The sequence below is a fragment of the Tympanuchus pallidicinctus genome, unplaced genomic scaffold (assembly GCF_026119805.1).
Source record: "Tympanuchus pallidicinctus isolate F22 unplaced genomic scaffold, pur_lepc_1.0 scaffold17, whole genome shotgun sequence".
Lineage (NCBI taxonomy): Eukaryota > Metazoa > Chordata > Aves > Galliformes > Phasianidae > Tympanuchus > Tympanuchus pallidicinctus.
Genome location: NW_026294690.1, coordinates 8,457,272 through 8,481,465, shown reverse-complemented (window position 1 = coordinate 8,481,465; position 24,194 = coordinate 8,457,272). Strand labels below are relative to the sequence as shown.

Sequence of the window (24,194 nt, the reverse complement as noted above, 5' to 3'; positions counted from 1 at the left end):
TTCCAGCTGCAGTGGTCACAGAATAGTTGTATAAGTTTACGAGGCTCCTCCTTCAGTCTCTGCAACTGCTGTTCAAAAGCATATCTTACAGTATATAACATCAATAATGCTATCAATAAAGCTATTGGTAACATAGGTTGTTTGAAAAATAAGAAAAAAATGTTATAAACAAACTGCTATTTCTTTGTATGTAAGTGCATTTTATTAGGCCTTGTTTTCCAGTACAAATTAAGTATGGCTTTAAATTACGATCTGAAGGCAGGGGGGGCGGTGAGGTGATGGGGAGATGTTTATCCAGTTCTTTGGGGCTGTTCAGTGGAAAGGCACAGTCTGCTCAGTCACTGCCTGCTGAAGCTGATGGGAATTGGGCAACCAGCACAGCCTGTGCTGCTATGTGATGGAAAGCATCCTGCTGGGAGATGGGATAGAGCAGTAGAGACAGCAGTCGTAGTTGAAAAAGGATGGGAGAAAGCAAGATAAACTCAAATGCTGAATGGCTTGGACTTGTCCTGCTTAGGTCTATACTCGTTTTTATTCAAGGAACTGTTGTGACAAAGTGTGCTTTTTCTAGAAGATAATCTCATCCAAACCCTGCAGAATGAAAAGATGACTGCATAACTAAGACAGGCTTCAGAGAGCTTTGTAAGCAAACCAATAGCAGAGCTGTACAGGTGTAAGTGCAACTTGTAGCAAAGCATTCTCTGTTGATTGATTTCCAGCTTTGAAGTTTGTCCTGTGCTGATCTGACCCAGTAGAAGTTTCCTGATAGAGACAAGAGTCCCAGTTGTTCTGAACATGACAATACTTACAATGCTTGCAGGAATATTTTAATTCTTGGACAACTGACATTCATTCTCAACCAACAAAGATAACCACATTTTACCAAAGCAAAAAGGTATCTGAATTGTCTGGGCAAAACTCAGTGTGAACTGATGGAGTACGTAGGGATCAGGGGAGTCTCGGGGAGGTGAGAATGCTTCTTCCTCAAAGATTGTCACTGTTCTCCAAACCTTTTCCTGCCAAAAGGTTACTCCTGGTAAGCATCCAGTGCAGGTAAGTTACTGACTGACATTGAACAAAATGAGCAGGGAACATCAGTCAGAGAAATACTTTATTCTCTTCAGTTTGTGTGTCTACAATTACATATATCTAAGGGAATACTTTTTTTTTTTTTTTTTTCCCCACATGTGGAAACATAAAAATAGAGGAGACTAAATAATAACATATATATAATAATAACTGCTGTTATTTTGTTGCAGCAGTGATAGCAAGAATACAAGCCAGGGAAGAAGGTGTGTAAGAAGCCATGAATAGTATCTTTTCTTAAACTAAGTGACAAGAGCTCTTAGCCAGGCCCTGTTTCAGCTCCTACATGGGACCAGTACATTAAGTACTGCGATAGAATCACTGCCACAACTTTGACTTGATGAACCCAAGCCTCAGTCTTGTGTTATTCTGCATAGCAGCCTTTTACAGAACCTGGGAGTGAGCAAACCTGTAACAGTTACTGAGTTTGAAATGGCAGGAAGGAACGAGCTGAAGCAGCTGCAGAGCCTTCCTGCACAGCCACTAACGCTGCCGTATCTTACTGTGGATCTGCAGTTTGCTTTGCCACTAATGGCTTATGGTAACTGCAGGCTGCTGTGTCTTAAGCCATTACAATGATAACGTGATTTTGCCTGAGTTACACGTTTGTTCCTCTTTGTCTAGGAAATTGCGATAAAGATGAAAGCATCCTTTAGTTTCTTACGGTTTTATTCTGATAGTTAACCAAATGTTGCTAATGAGTCTTTAATGAAGAAGCGCGTTCCGATACTCCTGCTTCTCCCATTAAGGACGTAGAGCCGCGTTAGCTCGGCGGTAATATCTGCGGCTCCTGCGTGGGAGAAATGGCAGCCGGGCCGCTAATGCTGCAGGCAAGCTTTGCAAGTAGCAGTCAGTCCGAAGTCCGGTGGGAAGCTAAGGCTTACAGGCCAGGAGAGGCTCGCTGTTTGTTGCCCGCTCCATGCGGTGCTCGGCGCTGCTCGCGACGTGCTGCCGTCCCTGCGGTACCTGCCGCTCGCTCGGTGCCTCCCCGCTCCCAGCGCCGGCCCCGGAGCTCCGCACACCCCCGGCGGTGGTTCGGCTCTCGGCGCCGCTCGCCCCCTCCCCTCCGGCGCCCCGTGGTCTCTCCCGGCGGAGGCGGTGCGCGGTCACGTGGCTCCCGGCGGCGGGGCCGGGCCGAGGCGGCGGGGCCGCGGGGCGGGGGCAGCGCCATGGCGCTACGGGAGCGGGGCGCGGGCGGCGCCGCGGAGGCCCGGGAGGATGCGGCTGAGGGGCCGGAGCGGGGCCTGCCGCTGCTGCCCTGGGACCGCTTCTCGGCCTGGCTGCACTGCGTGTGCGTGGTGGGCTTCGACCTGGAGCTGGGCCAGGCGGTGGAGGTACGTAAGGGCCCGCGGGCGCCGTGGCTCGGGCACGGGGCCGCATCGCTGCTCCCCCCGACCCCCCCCCACCTCCGGAGCGCCCGGCTCTGCGGCGCGGCCCATCGTCCCGCCGGAATCGGGCACTTCCTCTGGGGCGGTGTTGCACAGCCGCGGGGGAAGCGCGGCCGCGTCCGGGAGGGAACTGCGGTGCTGCCAAGTGCGAAATCCCAGCCGGCCGCTGCTCCGCTGCTCCGCCGCTGTGCCCTTGCCGGGCGGTCCGGCAGCTCCGTGCCGCTGCGCTTTGCAGCTCTGCGCGTGGAGCTGCGCGAAGCAGCCGATGGGGCTGGGAAATAAACTGCAGAAATGCCTCTGTTTTCACGTCCCGATCTCGTGCTCATCTCGTGCCCGTGCAGAAACCGGTTGGGGCGTAAGGAAAAGCTTCCTCGCTATTTTGTTGTGGCTGGGACGGTGCTTTAGCAGGGGTTGACTGGCTTTGTGCGTTGACTAAGCGTTGACTGGCTTAGTGTTGCTGTTAGAATCCTTAAAGCAGAGTTGATGTGTGTCAATGGCTCAGGGGAAATACAAGTAATAAACCAGCGTCCTATGGTAGCATCTGCGTTGTTCTCACCGAATGCTGGCGGCAAGGAGGATGATAGTGCTGTGTGTGGGTGAGGGACGTTCAGGGCTCTGTGTGGTCAGCAGGCAGCTCTGGTAGCAGTCCGGTTCACTGTAGCTGAAAGCACACCTAAAATGAAACTTAACGTGTGTGTGCAATTACGGCCTGAGTTTTTTTAGTTACATTTTTAGTTTCAGTTGGAGTCCTAAGAGTGAGGTTACTTAACATTACAGCATGTTAAGAGATGCACAAATGCAAAGCAAATGCAGTGTAGTTTCAAACTACACAAAAGAAGTTGTTTTTTTTCTTCTCTGGAAACTGCTTAGACAGAAGCAGTGCTTTGCCAAAATTTGCAGCAGTAGGGCCTTTTCCTTACAGTTGCATTGCAGGGGAGGATTCTGAAGTAGCTGTTATATTTCCTCCAACTAGTCACAGTTTTCCACTTACTTTCCTTTCACTTATAACAGCGTGCACTTACATCTATAGGGAAGTTGGAATTTCTGGCATGGGCTCTGCTATGATGCTGCCTTTCAGGCCATGTCCTTTCTTTCCTGCCCAGCATATTAGATGACCAGTTCAGGCAGGAACAACAGTGTGTGTAAGAACACTGAAGTTACAAAGGGAAGCATTTGGAAAGCAGGGAGCTATGGTCTCTCATCATTCTGCTTCTTTGTGTCTTAACTTGCACTTTTCTTTTTTATTTTGCATTTTCTTTTGTGCTTTTGATAGGCAGATTCATTTTCTGCACCTTCTGGCCTAGCAGCAGCTCACAGAAATGGTGTTCTCATTCTTTTCTGTTTGTATTTCTTTAAGGTCATTCAAAACGTTGTATTTTGTTTGTACAAAAAACCACCTTCACCTGGGCTCTGCTTGCTTTCATTATCACTTCATCACTGAGGTGGCCACCCATGCAGCTCAGAAAGGCTGAGATGCGATGGGATGGACGATAACGCTTGCTGCTGGGTTTACTTCCTTTGGTTTCATCTTCATTTGACTTCCGCCAAGGTACAGTAGCTGCTGAGCAACAGGGGTATGAATTCCAGCCTGCTGGCAGCCCCGTTCATCGTAGCCTCACTGTAGGCTTAAAGCTCTGACGATGCAGGCGAGCGCAGCATCGTGCAGCTGCTGAGCGACTTCTGATGGAGTGCATTACTTAAGTTGGTTACAACATCGCCTTGGCATAGCAGAATGCTTTGAGGTTCTGTTTCATTCTTTGCTCTTTTCTTACTTACTGGTGTAGTTACTGTTGTTGTGCCTTCAGTTGTCACATTGTTTGTGATTTATGCATTGTAAGCAATGCCAAATAACCTTTTTTTGTCAGTGTAAGTGGCTTTGTGGGTGTAATTCTTGCTCTTTCACACTCCTGACTCTCATTTGTGGCAAATGTTCCATCTTCACCAGTTAATATTAATACAGTAGGTGCTCTGTGATTGAATTTTGGTTATCCCAATCTAACTACCCAGTGCAACAGATTTCAGACAGTAACTGCATCTTCTAGGTACAAGTTAAACACAAACTGCTCTTCCTTAGGACCAGCTGTGCCAAATGTCAAATAGCCTGAGTTTTTGAGTGTGCCTTTATCATCTTCAGCTCGCACTCAGAACACCCTGTAGAGGTGTTCTTTAATCTACTCTCAAAGATCATTAGCTTAAAAAGCACGTGAGTAAGAAGAGATGCACAGCATTAATAATTTATCATAGTCAGTAGCCTAAAGCTGACAAGTATTTGAGGGTTGTATTGTAGAAACACTTAAGAGAAGCTGTTTACTTATACTTGGTGTATTTTTTAATGAAATACTACCTTTTTTCTTTTTTCTGTAGGTAATATATCCTCCACATTCAAAGCTCACAGATAAAGAGGTAAGTAATGGTTGCTGTGTAAATACGTCGTTTGGTTTTAGTTTAGAAATACCAGGAAATGTAATTGTCCTTTTTCTTTTCCCTACTCTTTAGAAAACCAATATTTGCTACTTGTCTTTTCCAGATTCCAACTCAGGTAAGTGCTTTTTCTGTTCTGTAGTCATCTGCTGTTGGACTAAGCTGTTCAACAAGTATAAATCCAGGGTCTGGGATTAAATCCTTTCTCTGGAAACCTTAATATTGCAGTACAGGAAAGTTGCAGTTAAGTATAAAACTATGGTTGTTTGTATTGCAGTGAGGCCTGAGAATTCTTTATTTACTATGGGTGAAATATCAGGAATGTATGCAAGACCTTCCTGGTGATGTGCATGCAGAAGTTCTAAGGTACTTTGCAGGTATATAGAAGAGATACGTATCTCTTTTAAACAAAGTAATATTTTTGTAATTGAGGAGAAAAGTGTAAGCCCAGAGTTTGGAAGCAGATGGAAGGGTCTGGGACATTCTTCTAGTAAATATGTAAATCTAAGTGTGTATTTCCTAAATTCCTAACAGTGAAACGGACTTTTAAAAATCAAAAGCATTTAGGAGAACAGTCCTGAAGGAAAAATACATGTAATTTAAATTTTCTATTCTTTCCTTTTTTGCCTTGTGTGGTCCTGCTTGCTGAATTCTTTCATCTAAATTTTCCTGTTCTGCTGCCAAAGAGGAATTAGAGGCATGTGGCTGAAGGCTTGGACCACCTGCAGAAAGAGATGGCAGAAGTACAGACATGTCTTTTCACATTTATTTCTTTATCACAGTCAAAACCTGTAGTAACACATTTGTCCCCATAACTGCATGTACTTTTTGCTTTTGATTCCTCTGCAGCATAACACCTCTGCTATGGAATGATGCAGATAGGTGCTTTCAATATGTAAGAGCTTTCTGGTATACATAATATTTAATAAAAAAAAAAAAAAAAAAGCCTCAGCTCTTTTCCCCTTTGTCTTTATGTCATTAAAATTAAGGTATTTTTTCTTGATATCCGGTGGGTAAACAGAGGAAAAGCTTCTGTTACTGAAAATGAGTTTCCTTCTGACTCTCATGGGTAATAGTTACAAATTTGTCCAACCTTTGAAAGGTACCGAAGGTACAAAATAATGCATTAGGATCTAAGGCTGCTTTATTTATTTATTTTGCCCTTACAAGAGTGGTAAGTAAAATTATTATTGGAGTCCTAGGCTTGCACAGAGAACCACAAGAGAACAGCTTACAGGTCAACTTCTGCATTAGCTTGCCCCAGCTTGGTATACAAGAAACAAAAGTTAAGTGCTTTCATTGAAGAGAGGAATGAGATTTGTTCAAGATGAGCAGAACTGTACAGCCAGACCAAGAAAATGTGTAAGAACAGTTGGGCAGCTGTCAGTAGAGCTGTTCAGGGATGTAATCTGAATCTTCAAAGCTAACAAACTCACGAAGTAGCGTTTATGTTTCTTCTTCTTGTTTAAAGAAAGCTGTTGTTGCCAAAACCATCTAATTGTTTACTTAAAACATATGTGAATATGTATCTATAAACAGGCACAATTGGAGTGCATTTCCCTTTTTCTGTGGTGAAGTTGAAATGCTGAATGCTGTCATTTGCTGTTCCCTCTCTCTTCTCCCATTAGGTTGTCTTGGCGACACGCAGTTTTGCTTTAGATTTCGACGGTCTTCTGGAAGGAAAGCTTCTGTGTGTTGTTTCCTGGACCACTTGGATAGAGATCTACCAGTTTACTTAAAGGTTGGTAATAAAACAATAAAAGTAATACTTCTGTGTGTGTGTATATATATATATATAAGATCTTCTGAATGATGTCAGCTACTAGGCTAATTCTGAAATTCGTGCATGAAGAACAGAAGCTGGGTGTTCTGAGGGAGGAAGCTGAGCAGATTCACTCATTCATTTATTTATTTTGGTAGTATGTTGTTATTGTAACAATTAACTAATAATCAGTTCCTCTGACTATTCCTTGAGTTTTCATGGATTTTGGGCTGTAACAAATCAAATCAGTGACCAGAGCTGTTCTGTTAGTGTCCGGAGGCCTGGAGATCAGATTGTCAAATCCCTTGCATCTGAAACACTTCATAACTTTTTAAAAACAGAATACAAAACAGAAACAGACAAATGCGCAATGCTGAGAGGTCTCTCTCTGTTTTGTCCCCCTCCACCCTCCTTTTTTTTTCTTTTCTTTGCTTTTTTTTTTTTTTTTTTTTTTTGTTAAGATGGAGGCATTATCAAGAGTTCATAGGCAAAAAGTTACCAGCATTTTCTTATGGAACACTGAAATACCGAGGCCTTTAATTATGCTAGTGGGAGTCTGATTCTCAGTTCTGTTTATGTGGCCAGTATTTGAATTCCTGCATGTAAGAAGTATGAAGCTGATGTTTTATCACTGAAACGTGAGAGCTTGCTACTACTCCAGCAATCTTTTGTAACGCTGACATATTACGTACCAGTTCTTGTCTTTTCAAGTTTCCCATTTCTTTAAGGTTTGTAGCTGCTAACATCTTTTTAGTGCGACTTTGTAAAATTTAAGTGTTGACCTATTCCTCTGGCAATTTATTCTGGTTTTGCTTTCAGTGGTATTTCAAGAGAACGTAGATAGAAAAATAGCAAAGCTACAAAGGACAATTCTTTCCACACAGTGGTACTTTGTCTTTGAAGTGCTCATAAAGATTTTAATGTCAGTAAACAGAATAATCCTTCTTAACTGTATCTAATCAGTTTGAGTTTGCATGTAAATAGCCCTATAGAATCCTTTGAAAAGACAGAAAGTATCAGTGTGATACATTGAATTCTTTTGGTTCTTTTGCAGAAAGATCCAGCGTATTACTATGGCTATGTGTATTTCAGACAAGTTCGAGATAAATCATTAAAAAGGGGCTATTTTCAGAAGGTAATTTTGATTTTCGTAGGAAAATGTGTATTTTGAAGATAATTGCTTTTCAGAGACATCAGGGAAGCAGAAAGGATATCTTGCTCCTGTAGCTAAATGCTGTGGTGGTTTGTAGTGACCTGGTCTGAGTTCTCTGTGAGCGTGAGTATGTTCCAGCTCCACTGTTAGAAGAAAACATCAGAACAAAAAGTTGGAAACTCGGGAGATTTTTCTTAGCAGTTGATTGTGGTCATGTGTGGTTGGTTTGTACGTGTGAGGAAAAGTCACGTTTTATGTTCTCTGAGGATAACAGAGCTGCGATAGAAGGCGTTAACTTAGAGTGACATCTTTGTGCTGTTATTCTTTATTGCAGTCACTGGTCCTCATCAGCAAGCTGCCGTATGTCCATCTCTTTCGCACCGTGCTTAAGCAAATAGCACCGGAATATTTTGAAAAAAGTGAGGCTTTCCTGGAAGCAGGTAGTGCTGCTGTTACGTTGTTCCAGAAACACTCCTGTAATATCTCCTAACTGCTTTGGGGAAATAGCAAACTGCCACATCTGAGTTTGTGCATTTGTCTTTCTGCAGGGTAGAGGGCTGAAACTTCAGCAAACTGGTTTGATTTCTGTCTAGATAATTGAACAGAACTGATCTGATTCTGGATCCTTTTTTTTGGGGGGGGGGGGGGTGCAAGATCCCCGTGGGGGCTAGCAGTACAAGCAGCTGACATCAGTCCTTAATTTGTACTCACCACAAGTTGAATCCTTTTAGGCATTCTGACAAATGTTCTTAAGCAGCTGTACGTGTGTTGTCTTCTTAGGCTGGCAGGGAGTGTGTGTGTTTGTTTTACTCAAGCAGGAGCAGCAACAGGGCAGTGCTGCTAAATGTTCCCTCAGTCTGCCCCATACAAAATTCCTGTCTTTGTACTTATACTGAGCAGAAATTGGTGGAAACCATTCTTGACAAAAGAATTGTTTGTAATCACCTGTAGATAAACAGAGTTTTTTGACAGTATTACACACACAGTAAGTTCTAGAAAAAAATAACTACTAGAATTAGCAGTGATACTTAAAATTGTTTTCAAGAAAATGCTAAAAAGCTTGGTAAGCAAACTTTATTATTATTATCTCCAAAGACTTTTTTTAATTCCCCCTAACTACTTGCATCTCTCTTTTCTATGATAGCTATTTTTGTATGTGTGTTGTCCAGTTTCTTCATATGTACTTTTTAAGGGTTTCTGTAATGGTCTTTCAATGAATTGTGAACCAGGTTGCTATAAAAGGAAGACAAGACAATAGTGTTTTCTTGAAATGAAAACCTTCACAGTTCTAATGAATACGTGAAGAATGTCATCTGTGCTGTAAGGCTTCTCTAGAGTATGGAGTGAAGAAAATATAAATAACACTGTTGAGGTATTAGAACTAACTTACGATTTCAGTGTGCACTAAGATGAGTGCAATACCATGAGTTACTGTGCATTCAAACTAGTTATAAATTGTTCTTAGTCCATTCTTATTTTTCTTTAAGTCTGCAGCGATGTTGATCGTTGGCCACCACCAATTCCAGGGGAAGTACTACACTTACCTATTATGGGCGTCGTAATGAAGGTAAGAACTTCAGCACAACTTTCCTCTGATGATGTTTTCCTCCCCACTTACTGTGTATGTACTCACTGTACTCTGCCTTGTTTTCAGTGTCTCATACTTGAGAATAGGAACAGACTTACACTCCACTCTTGATTAGGTTCCTTGATCAGGGAGTAATCTTTTTTAGTTCTTGTGGACATCACTACTAGTGCAGTGTCTGTATTAATCTTCTGGTATTTGCAGGAGATTAGCTGGATTTGCTAGTTATATTTGCCAAATAAAATATTAAGTATCACTTGAAAATACTGAGAATTCAATTCTGGTCAAGTAAAATGAAAAAAAACCATAGGATCACTTGGGTTGGAAAAGACCTTTAAGGTCATCAAGTCCAACTGTTCACCCAGAGCTGCCAAGTCTTCTATTAAATCATGTTTCCAAGAGCCACACCTACAAATCTTTTAAATAATTTTGGGGATGGTAACTCAACTGCTTCCTTGGTCAGACTGTTCCAGTGCTTCACAACCCTCTCTGACGAAATCTTTCGTAATATCCAACCTAAACCTCTTCTGATGCAATTTGAGGCCCTTTCCTCTTGTCTGGTCACATTATTGCTTGGCAGAAGAGATCAACCCCCACCTGTCTGCAGTCTCCTTTGAAGTAATTGTAGAGCCTGATAGAGTCTCTCCCGAGCCTAAGTAACTTCCCTAGCTGCTTCTCCTAAGACTTGTTTTATAGACATTTTACCAGCTTTGATGCCCTTTTTTGAAGAGACTCCAACACCTCAGTGTCTTACAGTGAGGGGCCCAAAAGTGAACACAGTATTTGTGGTGCTGCCTCACCAGGAGTTGAGTACAGAGGGGCAATCACTTCCCAGTACTGCTGGCCACACTATTTCTGATAGCAGCCAGGATGCTGTCAGCCTGTTAGGCCACCTGAGCACACTGCTGGTTCATATTCAGCTGGCTGTTGACCAACACCCACAGGTCCTTTTCTGCCAGGGAGCTTTCCAGCCACTCTTCCGTCAGGCTGTGGCACCATACAGGGTTGTTGTGACCCAAGTGAAGGACGCTGCCCTTAGCCCTGTTGAATCTAATACAGTTTGTCTCCACCTATCAGTCCAGCCTATCCAGATCCTTCTGTAGAACCTTCCTGCCCTGTGGATGTTCTGTAGAGCAAGTTAAAAATTGTACTGTGTGACACTGTCTTTAAATGTTGCAGCTTGTCTGTAAGCATTTATTTTAGGTCACTCCTGATTTCAATACAAGGAAAATGAATCATTTTCTCTCTTTCTTTCAAAGCTGCGAGTTCCAACATATCGTGACAAGCCTGGAACAACCCCGATAGTACAGAATATGCACCAGGTAGAGATCAGATGCTGCTGTTGTATATAGCTCTAAGACAAAGCTGAACAGTTCTCTTTGTTAGTTTTGTTGTGCTTTTATTTTTTTGGTTACTTGTTCATAAAAGCTTGGTAGCAAATCCCCACATATTTTGGTGATAATGAAATTCAGTGTCTTTGAAACTTCAAATAGAAGAGCTTGGTGTTGGATTCTTAGTATGAAAGATGTTTAAAGCCAATTACACCAGGCTCTTCAGGAGATGACGAGTTGTCTGCTTTTGGGTAGGGATAGCTGGCTAACAAAATTAACAACTTAAACATCCTTTTAATGGGTAAAACTGTACTAAACTATTTTTGGAGGACAAAAAACACATTCAAATTCTTTTTCCATGGAAGATGGTTGTAGAACAAATCTGTCTGTGTCTTCCTTCATATGCTGTGCAGCTCTTGTTTGAAACAGCATCAGTGTGTTGTATCACTTTAGCACTGAAAGCTGCATGCCTGTGTGGGGAGGTGGTGCTAGGAGAAACTTTTAGATTAATAAAAAGTTACTTGTGGACATAATGTACTACACATTGCAGTAGTTATTAAGTACAGTAGTGGGATATAGGGTATGTACTGTCTACTGTCTGTAAGCATTAAAGGAAAAGTTTTAATTAATAGCTGTCATGACTAAAAAGCTTGTACTGTGATGTCTTTTAGGCAGATGCTCAGATCTCTATGACCTTACCAACTGTTCATGAAGTAGATCTTTTCAGGTAGGAATGTGAATTAATTTATTCCTAACTGTGAATTTCCACCAGTTAAATATTAATGAGGATTCCATAATACGTAGCTCATAGGTCACAAGCTGATGCTTATCAGTGTTATTTTTAATACTCTTTTTCTCTAAAGCTACCTAAAAAAAGAATTCAGGTAACGTACAGCGTGAAACTGAAATAAATAAGCGAGTCTGTTGAACGTTACCTTTTGCAGTGTTATTTTATATTTTTCAACCAATTCAGATTCTCTTGGAAACCTTGTTTTCACTCAGTCAAATATGTATTCCTTCTGGTTATGTTAAATGTACTAAAACCCCTCAATCTCATTTTAGGTGTTTCTGTCCAGTGTTCTTTCACATTCAGATGCTGTGGGAACTGGTGCTGCTGGGGGAGCCGCTTGTTGTCATGGCGCCATCGCCAGCAGAATCTTCAGAAACCGTGTTGGCACTTGTGAGGTAAGTGTGGTGCAGCTGCAGAACAGGTGACCAAGTGAGTCACTGTCAGTGGCAGCTGGGTGCCACTTGGGTGTATCTGAATATAGCAAAGCCTTATACATTTTAATTTCGATTTTTCTGTAGTGAACTTTCCATTGCACAGATACAAAAACTTCTTACCTTTCTACTCTGCAGCTGCATTTCACCATTAAAGTACTGCAGTGATTTCAGGCCATACTTTACCATACACGACAGTGAATTCAAAGAATACACAACCCGCACACAAGCTCCGTAAGTAAACCAAACTTTGTTCTGAAGGTGTCTTTCAAAGCTGCTTGTAACCACAAATCTGCTTTAAACTATTCTGAATTTTTGTTATTAGGGAATTGAGACTGCTTACTGTAAGATAATTCTTACAAATATACAGCAGTTAGCTACTGATGTTGTCACAAGTTGAGGCAGTGCATCCAAAAATGAATTACTTGCACTCAATTTGTCAGAAAAGCGTTGCAAATACTTGAGAAATTACTTTTTATAAAAAAAAAAAAGAAAGCATGAATCTCACATCTCCTTTAAGGACTCCTTGTAACTTACTGATGTCCTACTTTCATTTTGACAGCATACACCTACAATATTTCTTACGTTATTTAAATGCAGCTTGATGTGGATATAGGCTGTGTCTTAGATTTACTGATCTTTTTTTAAACTTTTTTTTTTCCTACTGTCTGAACAGACAGTGGTTGTTGTGTTAGCTTTTGTGGTTGGTTGTTTTTTCTGTATTTTCCCTCTCAATTTAAAACAAAACAAAACAACAACAAACCAAACCCAATCAAAAACCATTGCCAGAGATGCAGCAGTGGAAAAACATCTAAATGTAGGCATTGAGCTTACAGTTGTATTCCATGGGGATAGTTATGCAGTATGTAATTTAATTTCTAAAAATAATTTCAAGAAGAATTAGCTAAACTTCAGCCACCCATATTGTATCAATACATGTGTAGCAAATAGAAAGATATTAGGAAGCTTCGTATGTGAAACAGAGCTGGAATTTCTCTTGCTTTCTTATGAAAAATAAAAACACGAAAGGATTGGAAATAGGCAGTGGCTCAAAGAAGGGTGCTTTTGACCATGCACAAAATGGGCATGAGATGTGCTAATTCTGTGTGCTTAGGCTATGCTTAACGCCCCTAAGGTTGTGCCTCTTGAGAATCAATTTGTTTCTTATGTTGATTGTTTTTTCTTGTGACAGTGATAAGAACATAAGATTAGCCATCACAAATCGAGAACAGCAGAATAAAGTGTTGAGGTGTTTTTATGGATAATGGTCTTCATTGTTGTTTTGGAAAAGAGAATATAAACCATGTGTGATAACATGGAGAAATTGTGAACAATATTTGGAGACCCCAGTGAATTTAAATGAATAGTGCTAATGAGTTAAGTGGGATTGTATAAACATCAAAAATAATGGAACTGAATGGATCCAGATGGATGTGGTTGAACAGCAGTAAGTTTCAGAAGAGGTTTGATAGTGAAGGCTGAGTCAGTGATAAACAAGAGAAGACTTCAGAGAAACTGATGCAATTTGGTACCGCCTGTTCTATGCTGCAATGAGGCTGAGAGGTGAAAATTGCTATTTTCATAGCCCAGACGTGATACTGAGCTACAGAGCTGTGTGTTCAGATTTTTTTTTCCTGCCTCTGAATACCTAATGAGTTTACAAAGCACATATTGCTACAATCAGCAAGTGGAGGGAGGAATGCAAGTCAAAAATAGGTGAAGAGTAGCACAGAAGTTTATGCCTGCTCGTCATCACAGTATGAACATACTTTCCTTTTTCTCCCCACCTTTCCCTAAGAAATAGGAAACTTATTAAGAACAGCATTCATGGCGTAACAAAATCTGAGACTTTTGGGACCAATCTGAGGAAGTGACAATAATCTATTTTATGGCAGTAGTTCCAATGAGGTTGCAGCTGTACTCTCCTTAGCTAGAGTGTGGTTATAAAATGGTTGGCAGCCACTATATGGAAAATTACAGCACTAAAATGATGTAATCATAATATAAATCCCAAATTCTGCAGCCCTTTGCTGTAATGGCAGCCCTTTGGTCTTACTGCCTCTTGTTCTCTGGCTGTCTGTATGCATCCTCAAAGCCAGATTGTAATGAGTAGATGGGAAAACCTGACAGGTTGCAGGCTTGGGGGCAATGCTATTAGTATTCTTGTACTTCTCTGCCTGATAATTGCTTTCTAATAAAGGACACTGAAGTGTTGGAAAGGAAGCAGAGCAGCAAGTGTCTCTCTGCCTCGTGTTGTCATCTGAGTGGTAGCTCAACTGAAAAGTCTTGTATTGACATGCATACAAAATTACTCCAAGGTTTGTCATAATCAAACCTTGAAACATAGCAATTACCCTTTCTAATGTAGGGTCAGATTCCTGATCATTTAAAACAAACAAAATCCACAGTAATAATTCAGGTAATACCCTGTTCTCATTATTTTAAGTAGGCAGCATAGAGCTGAGAGTCTCAGTAGAAGGATGGGGGGTTGGACTGATCTCTGGAGGTCCTTTCCAACCCCTACAGTTCTGTGATTCCATGCAGCACTTCTATTGCTGACTTTCACACACCTGCGTAGCCATTTTCTAAACCTTGGAAACTTTGGTAAGCTCACCTTTACCTGTAACTTAAATTGTAACTTTTGAAAATCAATACAAAAATGAAATAACTTCAAGTTAAAGCCTTTTGTGTTCACTGAGACACACGTTCTTGCTGTCCTGTTTTAAACACTGTCATTGTTCTTCTAGACCATCTGTTATTCTAGGGGTGACAAATCCTTTTTTTGCAAAAACTCTCCAGCACTGGCCCCACATCATCAGGATTGGAGATATTAAGCTTCCAGGTACGGCATAAATGTCTTCTGCAATCCTGTCTGACAAGATATGTGTGCTTGTTTATGAAGAAACATGTCATTTGGTTTGATGAATTTAGTTTATGTTTAACCACGTTTAAGTTTTCATTCATACCAAGTTCTGTATCCATGTTGAGAAACATTGTTTCTGTTTAGGATTTAATAAATCAGTCACAGCAAGTGCAGAGAAATGTAGGACCCATTAAAAAAGCTGTATTAATAAATTAATCCTGTAATATTCCAGTAGGTATTGATTGGTTATGGTAGGCATTTTAGTTGCATAATTGAGTGGAGTTTTAATGTAATACTTGGTATTGCAGATTGCAAGTCTGTAATAAAATCCTGCAGAACTGTAGTTATGGCATGGGATTCCTGCACACAGCTGTTTGTGTGGCTGGTTCAGTGCTGCAAGTAGGAGGCGTATAAATACCTGGTTAGGGTCATGCATCATAACATCTGTAACAATGAGCTATGTTCATTTACCACAGTAATTAAGGATAGGTGCTGTGCTCAGTGTTAGTAAGGAAGTTTTTGCTTTACTTCAAAATACATCATTTCTGTCCAAGCTTCAGAATGCTTCTTTCAGACGGAGAGAAGGGAGGAGAAAAACAAAATGCTGCCTGTTCTGTGGTTAGGATCTAGAAACTGCAGTCTTCCTTTTTTTTCCTTTTTTTTTCCCTCCTTTTCATCCCACTCTGCAGTTCCTGCAGGATTTCATACCATTATTTTTTCTAAAGTCAAACATCCAACCAGATAAAAGGGAAGTTCTGGCTGCTGAGCTTCCAGGATTGTTAACAGGTGGCTTTGAATGTTTTGGCAGGTGATGTTCCAAAGCAGGTGAAAGTGAAAAAACTGAAGAACTTAAAAACTTTGGACTCCAAACCTGGTAATAAAGTTACCTAAGAGTTAAATCACCAGTATTTTTAGTTCCAAAGAAGCACAGTTTCCTTTGGCTATATGCTGCTGCCTTTTTTCTTTAGGTGTTTATACCTCTTATAAGCCATACTTGAACAAAGACGAAGAAATTGTTAAACAGTTACAAAAGGTAATACTGTAAGTCTCTTAATGGCAACTGTATTGCATGCTGCCCTACCCTGTTCTCAGTTAGAGCTGAGCTGTGTCTGCATAATCACAATGAAACTGCATTCTGATTCCTTTGCCCCAATTCATGACTGAATAGATACTTAGATATTCTCATTGTAGGAGAAAGGGCTTCTTGTTAGCTGTTTGCATAACTAAGTGAACTGTAAAATTCAAGAAGCTTTATAATTTAGGTAATTTAAGTGACAGATCAGTTCATCTGTTTTGACCTCTTCACCTTGCTGCCCCCCCTCCCGATCTCTTTGGTCCAGAAATTTCATGCATGTTCAAGAACCAGAGCTTCCAAACTTGTAACTGAAAACCAGCCACTGAAGGGCTGATCCTGTTGCTTTGTTTCCATGTTTCAGCATAGGGAATGCAATAAGTGAGCTTATGACAAGTGTACACACAACTACTGGAATAAATATTATTTTAAAAAAATACCCTATTTACAATCAGTAATAACAGCCTTTTTGTGATTTTCTTTTTAAGGGTGTACAACAGAAACGTCCTACAGAAGCACAGAGCGCGATTCTTCGGCGGTATTTTTTGGAATTGACAGAAAGTTTCATTATTCCTTTAGTAAGTTGTCAGACTTTGTTCTTACAGTGATTTCTTAAGGTAGCTGGGGGGATAATACAAGTAATTTTTCTCCTAACACAGAGCAGATTTCCAGCAACCTCTGCAAGATCAGCTGGCTCTGGAAGATGCTATTTAAATTCTTACAAAGGAGAGACTGACTTGAACTAAAGGCACAGATGCATCTACTATCTATCAGGGTGTCACACATTTAAAAAAAAAAACAGTTTTGCTGAATCAGAATAATTTAGTTTATAGCATCTTGCTCTTTGGCAAACGGCAGGTATCTGTTGTTTGGCTCTATAAACATGGTGTTCTTCACCTGTTCAGGTCTCCTCAGCTAAGTTGAGGAGGCAAATTTTGCCTAATATCTAATCAGGACATGAGATTTGTTGGAATGCTAAATGTTCACTATGTTGTTTTTAATTCTTCACTGAAAAGAGAGTTGGCTGAAATAAACTTAAATATGGGATTTCTTATTTACTGTAATAGTAAAAGTTTACCAGCCCTGTAATTGGAAATCTTGCTCTACTGGCTACAAGCTAATGGCACAGCTTTATGCTGACAAACAAATATTGAGTTGAGGTTGTTGAACCCATGCAGACTAACAGTCTGGGGGGCTTTGACTAGCACTGAAATTGAAATCTGCCATCTCTTTTATAACCAAACTGGATAATGATAGATGTGTTTTAACGTGCTCTTACTTGGCATTTGGAGTTACAAAGTCCCAAACACTTCTGTGCAAAGTTAAGGCATTTCTCTGGACAAGTGCTTAACACTGGGAAGCGATACCTCAAGCATTAGATTTCATATATCTGCTATTTCCTTCAAGTGCTCTCTAATCACTTTGTGGATCACCTGAACTTTTCAGTGTTTTAGAGCATGCCGTGATCAGATTGAATTTCTGTTTGCCCTTGGATGTTAACAATTAGAGGAGTTTTTCCTTATTATTTCTTTTATCTTTTTGAGATAGGATGGGCACATAGGGTGAACCTAAATCCTTTCTCTGGCATATCCACTGTTGTTTTCAAACTTGCACTTCAAGCAAGAAAATGAATTAATTTGTTACAAGTCTTAAATTCACAGGTTGAGATCACCCTCTACATTCTTTGCATCAAGAAAAATACAGGGGGAGCTTTGTTTTCTCTAAAGATGGAACCAGGCTTTTCATAGCATTATCAGAGCTGGTCATGTTCATGGATCAAAACATGTGACTGTTTGCCTACAGATTTTAAAGATGAATAACAGGTTGTGTCAACCTGTTTGTGTGATCTGGCAAGGAGGAGCTGCCTGCTGTAGTCAGAGCTTAAGCTTGGCTCTCCTACTGGCTGCCAGTGCCATTGCCAAGCATTGTTACTGCAGAGCAGCCCACAGCTGGTGCAGCAGCTGGACTCTTAAGACACATTTCCAAATACTTGATACAAGAGGTTGTTGTTTGGAATCACCCCTGATATGAAGGTACCTGTGGACTACCAAAAAAAACCTGTTAGCTAGTGGCTGCAGTTCAGTATATATTCTGTATGTTTCCTTCCTTTCCTGCTTTGCCTTTTCCATGTGTTGTTATAGAACCGAGCAAATGTCAGCTTCTGTAGCTGAGGAATATAAATGGAATTAGATAAGCTCCTCCTTATATTCTTATATGGTAAATATGCATTGACCCCACCCTGTACCAGTACTTAGAAAACTCTGTGGTCACAAGTGATAAGTAAATATACACGTGGATTGTGTATCTTAAATACTGCTTATGCAAACAACCTTTCTTTTTCCTTTCTCTAGGAACGTTACGTGGCAAGCCTAATGCCTTTGCAAAAATGTATATCACCATGGAAGGTATGGGAAATACAGTTGGAATGAGATGGAGATTGATAGAGAAGACAGTTACTGTATGCTAATGATCTCTTTTCTCTTTTTATAGAGTCCACCACAGCTGAGGCATTTTAGCCAGGATGATTTCATGAAGACGCTGGAAAAAGCAGGACCACAGCTCACCTCTGGTTTAAAAGGAGACTGGATAGGACTTTACAGGTCATTTATTTCATCAACATTAAAAAAAAAGAAACATCAGTTCTATCACTATTCTTTTCCTGAGCAAGCTAATCATCGGTATTGGTTTAAGTAAGACTTTATAAGACTGACTTTTTGAATCTATGATTCAATAGAAATTGGAGATGGTTGCTGTAGTTTACTTACTTAAATCGGCTTCTCTAACTCATTAATCATTACCACGAGATGCTGCTAACACTGTGGGCATCTGTGTGCAAGTATTATTGGCATGGCTGTGTGGAGGGAAGGTCTAGTTCTAACTTGATATTTCCCTTTCAATCAAACTCTAAAATGGGAACATTTAAAACTCAGCCCTGTTTTGTTCCTGACAAAATTCCTGATGTTTATTGTCTTTCAAACATCTTTTCTTTACTTGGTTTTTTTTCTCTCAATCCTTTTCTGGGTTAACAGAAGCTACTGTTAAACTCTACTTCAGAATGCTGCATTCTTCAGACAGTGAACAAAGGAAGGGTCCTAATACCTTCTCCAACTCAAATGTAACTGTAGTACTGTTGAAGAGGTAGGAAACTGATCAGAATTTTAATTATAAAATTTATTTTTCTTCTGTGTTTTTCCAGGCATTTTTTGAAATCACCGAACTTTGATGGCTGGTTTAGGAGCCGGCAGAAAGAAATGACGCAGAAGCTGGAGGCACTTCATTTGGAAGCACTCTGCAATGAGGTTAGAAAAATGGGTGGTTGTGGTTATTGATTCCTGCTGCATCCATTGGTTAGGCGTAAAAATGTCAAGAATTTTGTCGAGTACATTCTAGCAAAACATGAGTTGGCTAACCAAGTACAGACTAGGGCTAACATTTAAAAAAAGGGCAATATGAAATGAATTTTACTTTTGTATAATGACTAATCACATGTAAAACATCTCCAGAAGTTTTTTGGTTGTAAGTAATAGTTTCTATTTTACTTTTTTCATCATATTTGATGATGTTATCTCATTCAATTTCCATCCTTGATGTTTTATTTCTCATAAACTGTGGTACAGCTCAAAGTGTGTTACAATGTTTAAGATATCACAGCAAATAGACAACTACTTAGTTATGGATGGGAAATAAGCCTTTAACTGATCCAAAATTAGAACCTGAGAAGTGAAATTTGTTGTTGATAAACAATAGAATGCTACATATGTGAACTTCTGTTGTAAGATCCATCCTTATCCACTACGTGGTAGGAACTCCTAATGTCCCGACACTATTTCAATCTTTCATCATGCTTGCTAACGTGATTTGGTAAATATTCACTGCCATGTTGTGTTTTAGATGCTATTTAATCTAAGCCTGTTTGGCATGAAACTTTTTATATTTGTTTTTACTGTGGTTGGATCCTGCTATCCTTTTATGCTAAGGGCTGAGCAAATACACAAATAAAACTGATTCTGTAGTTCAGAGACAGTATGTGGGTAAAATGAATTAAGCAAATGGCATAAGAACAAGGGAAAGGAGACCCACTCTGAACAGTAGGTGCACATTAATACTGTTTTTGAAAATTGCATGTATTGTCATAAATACATCAGTGCTTAATTTTTATTTTTGTTAGAACTTGGTTTTCTGGAGTCAGAAGCATTCTGAAGTAGAAACAGTTGATCTGGTCTTGAAGTTAAAGAATAAACTGGTAAGTGAATTCAATATGGCTAAAAGATGTCTTGCTAAGCAAGGTGGAGGTATTAAATAGTTGAGCTTACAGGTACTTAACAAAAATGATTTTTGATATTTAGGTTCCATAAATCAGTTCATCTTGATTGTTTTAAAACAAAGCACAAAACACTTCTACCTGAGAAGTCAGCCAGCTTCTCCATTCAGCCATTTGTGTTAGCATTACACAGATCTTGGTTTGTTAAAACCACTTGGAGCTTTGTGACCGCTTTGGGAGGGGGCAAGGCTGAATACTCAGGGAAGCAGAGAACCAAACTTGACTGCGATTGCTGATAGTCCAACTGAGCATTAGTTCAGGTGGATGGTGAGAACACCTGACCAGATCAGCAGGTCGCATTTTACTTTGTTAAAAAATGAGGAATTCATTTTCTGCATTTGCTAATATGTCGTTTTGGTGTGTTTTGAGATAAACTGGCATTTTTGGCAGGTCATGTTTTGTTGTACCTTTTGCAGTTGCAGGCTGACAGAGAACATCTTCCTGTGAAAACTGATACACTGAAGAAGCTGCAGGCACACATCCGTGATATTATACTCGCACTTCCAGATGACTTGCAGGACATCTTGCTCAAAACTGGCACAACGTGATTCCTGCTGGTGTGTGTCTGTGTGTGTGTGCAGGAAACAGGTGAATGTAGTATCACAGAAGACAGTGGCTTACAAAGTTCAGGACGAAGATCTAACCAGTACAGTAACACTACAAATGGACTTTACGACTGCTATGGTCCACTGTAATATTCTCACTTTTTTTCCCACTTAAGTGAATTAGACACAGGAATTCCTGTGTCTAATAATGTTTGAAATAAGTGCTCTTAAAGACAAATCCGTGGCATCTGAAGCTATTCCACGGTGTAGGACCACAGTGCAGTGCTGGCACTGCAGAATGTTTTCTAATTGGTGCTGCTATACCCAATGCTGTTAACTCAGGGGTAAGCAATATTGATCCTGTACTGTCCTGTTGATGTAGTATCTGATTGCTTTCCTTTTTAAAACAAAAAACAAAAAACAAACTGGCATAATATGTGACTTGGTCAGTACACCAAGTTATACTGGGGTATTCTACTGGTAAACCATCAACGGCTTATGAAACTGTTTCAGGGACAGCTGAAATAATCAGAATGGTTCTTAACTATATCTTCCTTTCACCTTCTGATCCTCTTTCCAAAGACCATATTAATTTAGCATCTTTAAAGAAGAGAAGGCAGCTGACAAACATTTCCCGAAGAGAAATTGCTTCCATTTGATGTTGGCTAATTAGGGTGCTTTTGCTCAGATGCCTTAAACAAATATCAAGTAACTGTATACCAGATTGTGGTTTTAAACTGCTGATGTTCAGGATTTAAAGTGGCTCACTAGTGTAAATGTATTCATCACAGTGAACAGATTGTCGTTCTAATACAGAATTTAACATCAGTGATTTCAGTGGTTAGCCAGTACACAGGCTGTTTCAGCTGGAGACCATAGTCAGCCTCTGTCAGAAATTTTTATAAATATATATTTGTTATTTTTTAGGTTTTAATTTTTACTTACAGCAATAGGGTCAGTGAGGAGCTAATGGGGAGGGGAGAAGAGGATGCTGACTTTAGCTGACAAAAGCCTATGGAGAGGTCAAACTGTGGCAAGGGAAGATTGTAGAGGGACATTATTTACGGTATATGCACATAGCAGATGTGCATGAAAAAGTAGTGTTCTGTACTAAGCAACAATTGTGATGTTTATCTTCTTGAGCAAGATTCAGTGGCATATTCGGACTCAGCTGCTCTACATGCAGGGTTATACCTTGACCAGTTTCATGTAGAATAACCTTACTGCTATCGTGGACGCACAGCATACACTTACATGACCAGTGGATCAGTTATCAAAAAAATCTACTTTTAAGTGCTTGGATGGAATTTTTAAAAACACACCTTGTAATCCCGCTATAAGAAAATGCTTTTGTATAATAAGTATTTCATACCATCTTTCTAAAAATGTCTTATTTCGATACAAAGTGTCGTGACTATTTTTATGAAAATGTGTATTTTAATACTGTTATGGTTTGTATACGGTTATTCATGACAAAAAGTTGTATGTATGTATCATGTTACTTAAACTGCACCACTTCAGCATTAACTTCTAACTTGGAATTTTGTTTGCACATGCTGATGAATATAATTTCTAATTCAGAAATTACTAAGTGGCCATTCTTAACATAAAGCTAACTTGGAGCACTGTGTAGTTCCTTGGAACAATGTAACCTGGTAACAACCACGATCAACATTATCACATGACTGCAATACTTATTTTTGTAAAAGAAAATAAAGAGTTTCAGTTTTTGGAAGTTACGTGACTTGGATCATGGATGTGACTTTTCTCCTTGATGTAAGCAAGGCTGCTCAGCAGCTTGTAGAGACTGCTGCCTTGTGGGACCTGGTGAAGCCGTCTCCTTCGGGTGACCTTTAGGAGCTGATACTAGCTCAAATCCCTGAACCAGCTGCAATTATTAGAATCTTGTTCAAAAGAAAGGCAAAAGAAAAAGTTATATGGGGTTGTTTGCCATCTTTGTCAGTGACCTGTAATGCTTTTAGTGCTGGTAGTTCAAAAGGATCTTCAGTTAGAGCTGCAGGCCTAGGCAAAATGTAGGCACAATGCTAGGACTGGTCTTTCTTTGTTGCAGGCATCTGATCTTGTCTCTGCAGTCCTTTGACGCTGGGCATGCATGTTTTAGCCTGGGATGCTTCAGCCATTAGTAGTGTTACAGCCATTAGTAGTGTTATAGCCAAGGAACTGAATCAGCTGCAGAAAGCAGTTGCCAGCTTGGACTGGAATTTTTCCATCCGTGTTTTTTCAGTTCAGTGTACTTAAAATATAGGTAAAAGAGCCTGTGGTAATCCTCATTCATCTGGGGCTTGAAGGCTAAATGACTGTGCAGGAACTTCTAGTTTTAGTAATTTTACCTTTTTCATGTGACTTAAAAATCAAACCCTCAACTGGATGGCGGGGAGAAGAGATGCAGTCTCACTGTCTCTTTTTGGCTGGTAAGAGAGGAGATTTCTATAGTTGTGTTGTCTGAAAAGTGAATTTGTTGCCCAGTGTGCAATAAGTCAATAATCACACACTGAGACTCTGCTTATTTATTTTGGGTTTGCACAGCCTGGTGCTCGGTGGTTTCCCACAAGTCAAGCACCCCAAACGAAACTATCTGTGCTACAGACTTAGCAATTTCTCCAGTCCATCCTCCTTGGTTGGCAATTTACAATTACAGTATTGCTGACTGTACTTCCAGCACTATGTTGCTCAGGGGGTCTCACCTGGGCAGGGGTTTTTTTGACCTGCAGGTGTGATTTTAGTACTATAGTGAAGGTAGTTCAGCTAAAGATACATGAGTGCTGAGATTTTCTTGCCAAGTGGGCTCACATCTTCAGACCACCCTGAATGATGTCCTCCTCAAGGCCTACAGGCCTGGGATGTCCCAGGCTGACAGATACAATTTACTGCTTTGACACCTGTCACAGAATCTGCTCAGTTTTTAGAGTCAACCTTCAGCAGTCTGCGTTGGAGAGCTGTTTCTAAAAGGATGCTAATGGTGACTGCTCTGCAGAAATAGAAGAACTAACAATGTCAGTGCACTTAATGTCGTTTCAGGCAAACCGACCATGGGTGATTCTGTCCTGGGCTGTGTCTGCACCCTGTCCGCTCCTGTGGAAGGAGCTGTGTAAAGGCCGGAATGGGTCAGCGTGCAGACACGGCCGTGCACTGAGGGACACTGCCTGCCCTGCAAAGAAACGCGGTTCTGCGATTGGTAAGGAAAGCGGAGGGCCGTACCTTTCTAACTGAACGCGTTTCTAACAGCACTGCACCTGTCGGGGTTTTGGTTTCGCTGCCCGCCGTCAGCCGGGACGCGTCTGCGGTGCCAGCATCACCGCGGTGCGAGCTGCGGAACGCACACACAAGAAAAAACGCTGCTGTCAGCCACGTTTAATGCACCGAGGGACGCCGCTGTTACCGCCTGCCCCGCGTGCTGCCGGGCGCTACGGGAGGGGAGGGCTCTC

General features: G+C 40.7%; 1 protein-coding gene across 1 annotated transcript; it reads left to right on the top strand.

Moving 5' to 3' along the window:
• Nucleotides 1-1,990: 1,990 nt before the first annotated feature.
• On the top strand, nt 1,991-22,487 carry DENND6A (DENN domain containing 6A). Its single transcript, XM_052679159.1, is given in 21 exon segments — nt 1,991-2,221; nt 2,223-2,420; nt 4,839-4,877; nt 4,971-5,013; nt 6,524-6,636; nt 7,712-7,792; nt 8,145-8,250; nt 9,298-9,377; nt 10,655-10,717; nt 11,398-11,453; nt 11,789-11,911; nt 12,086-12,181; nt 14,695-14,789; nt 15,619-15,684; nt 15,779-15,843; nt 16,371-16,460; nt 18,234-18,287; nt 18,373-18,482; nt 19,079-19,181; nt 20,051-20,125; nt 20,620-22,487. Coding segments are annotated over 21 exon segments (2,004 nt in total). The 5' UTR covers nt 1,991-2,005; the 3' UTR covers nt 20,752-22,487.
• Nucleotides 22,488-24,194: the final 1,707 nt, after the last annotated feature.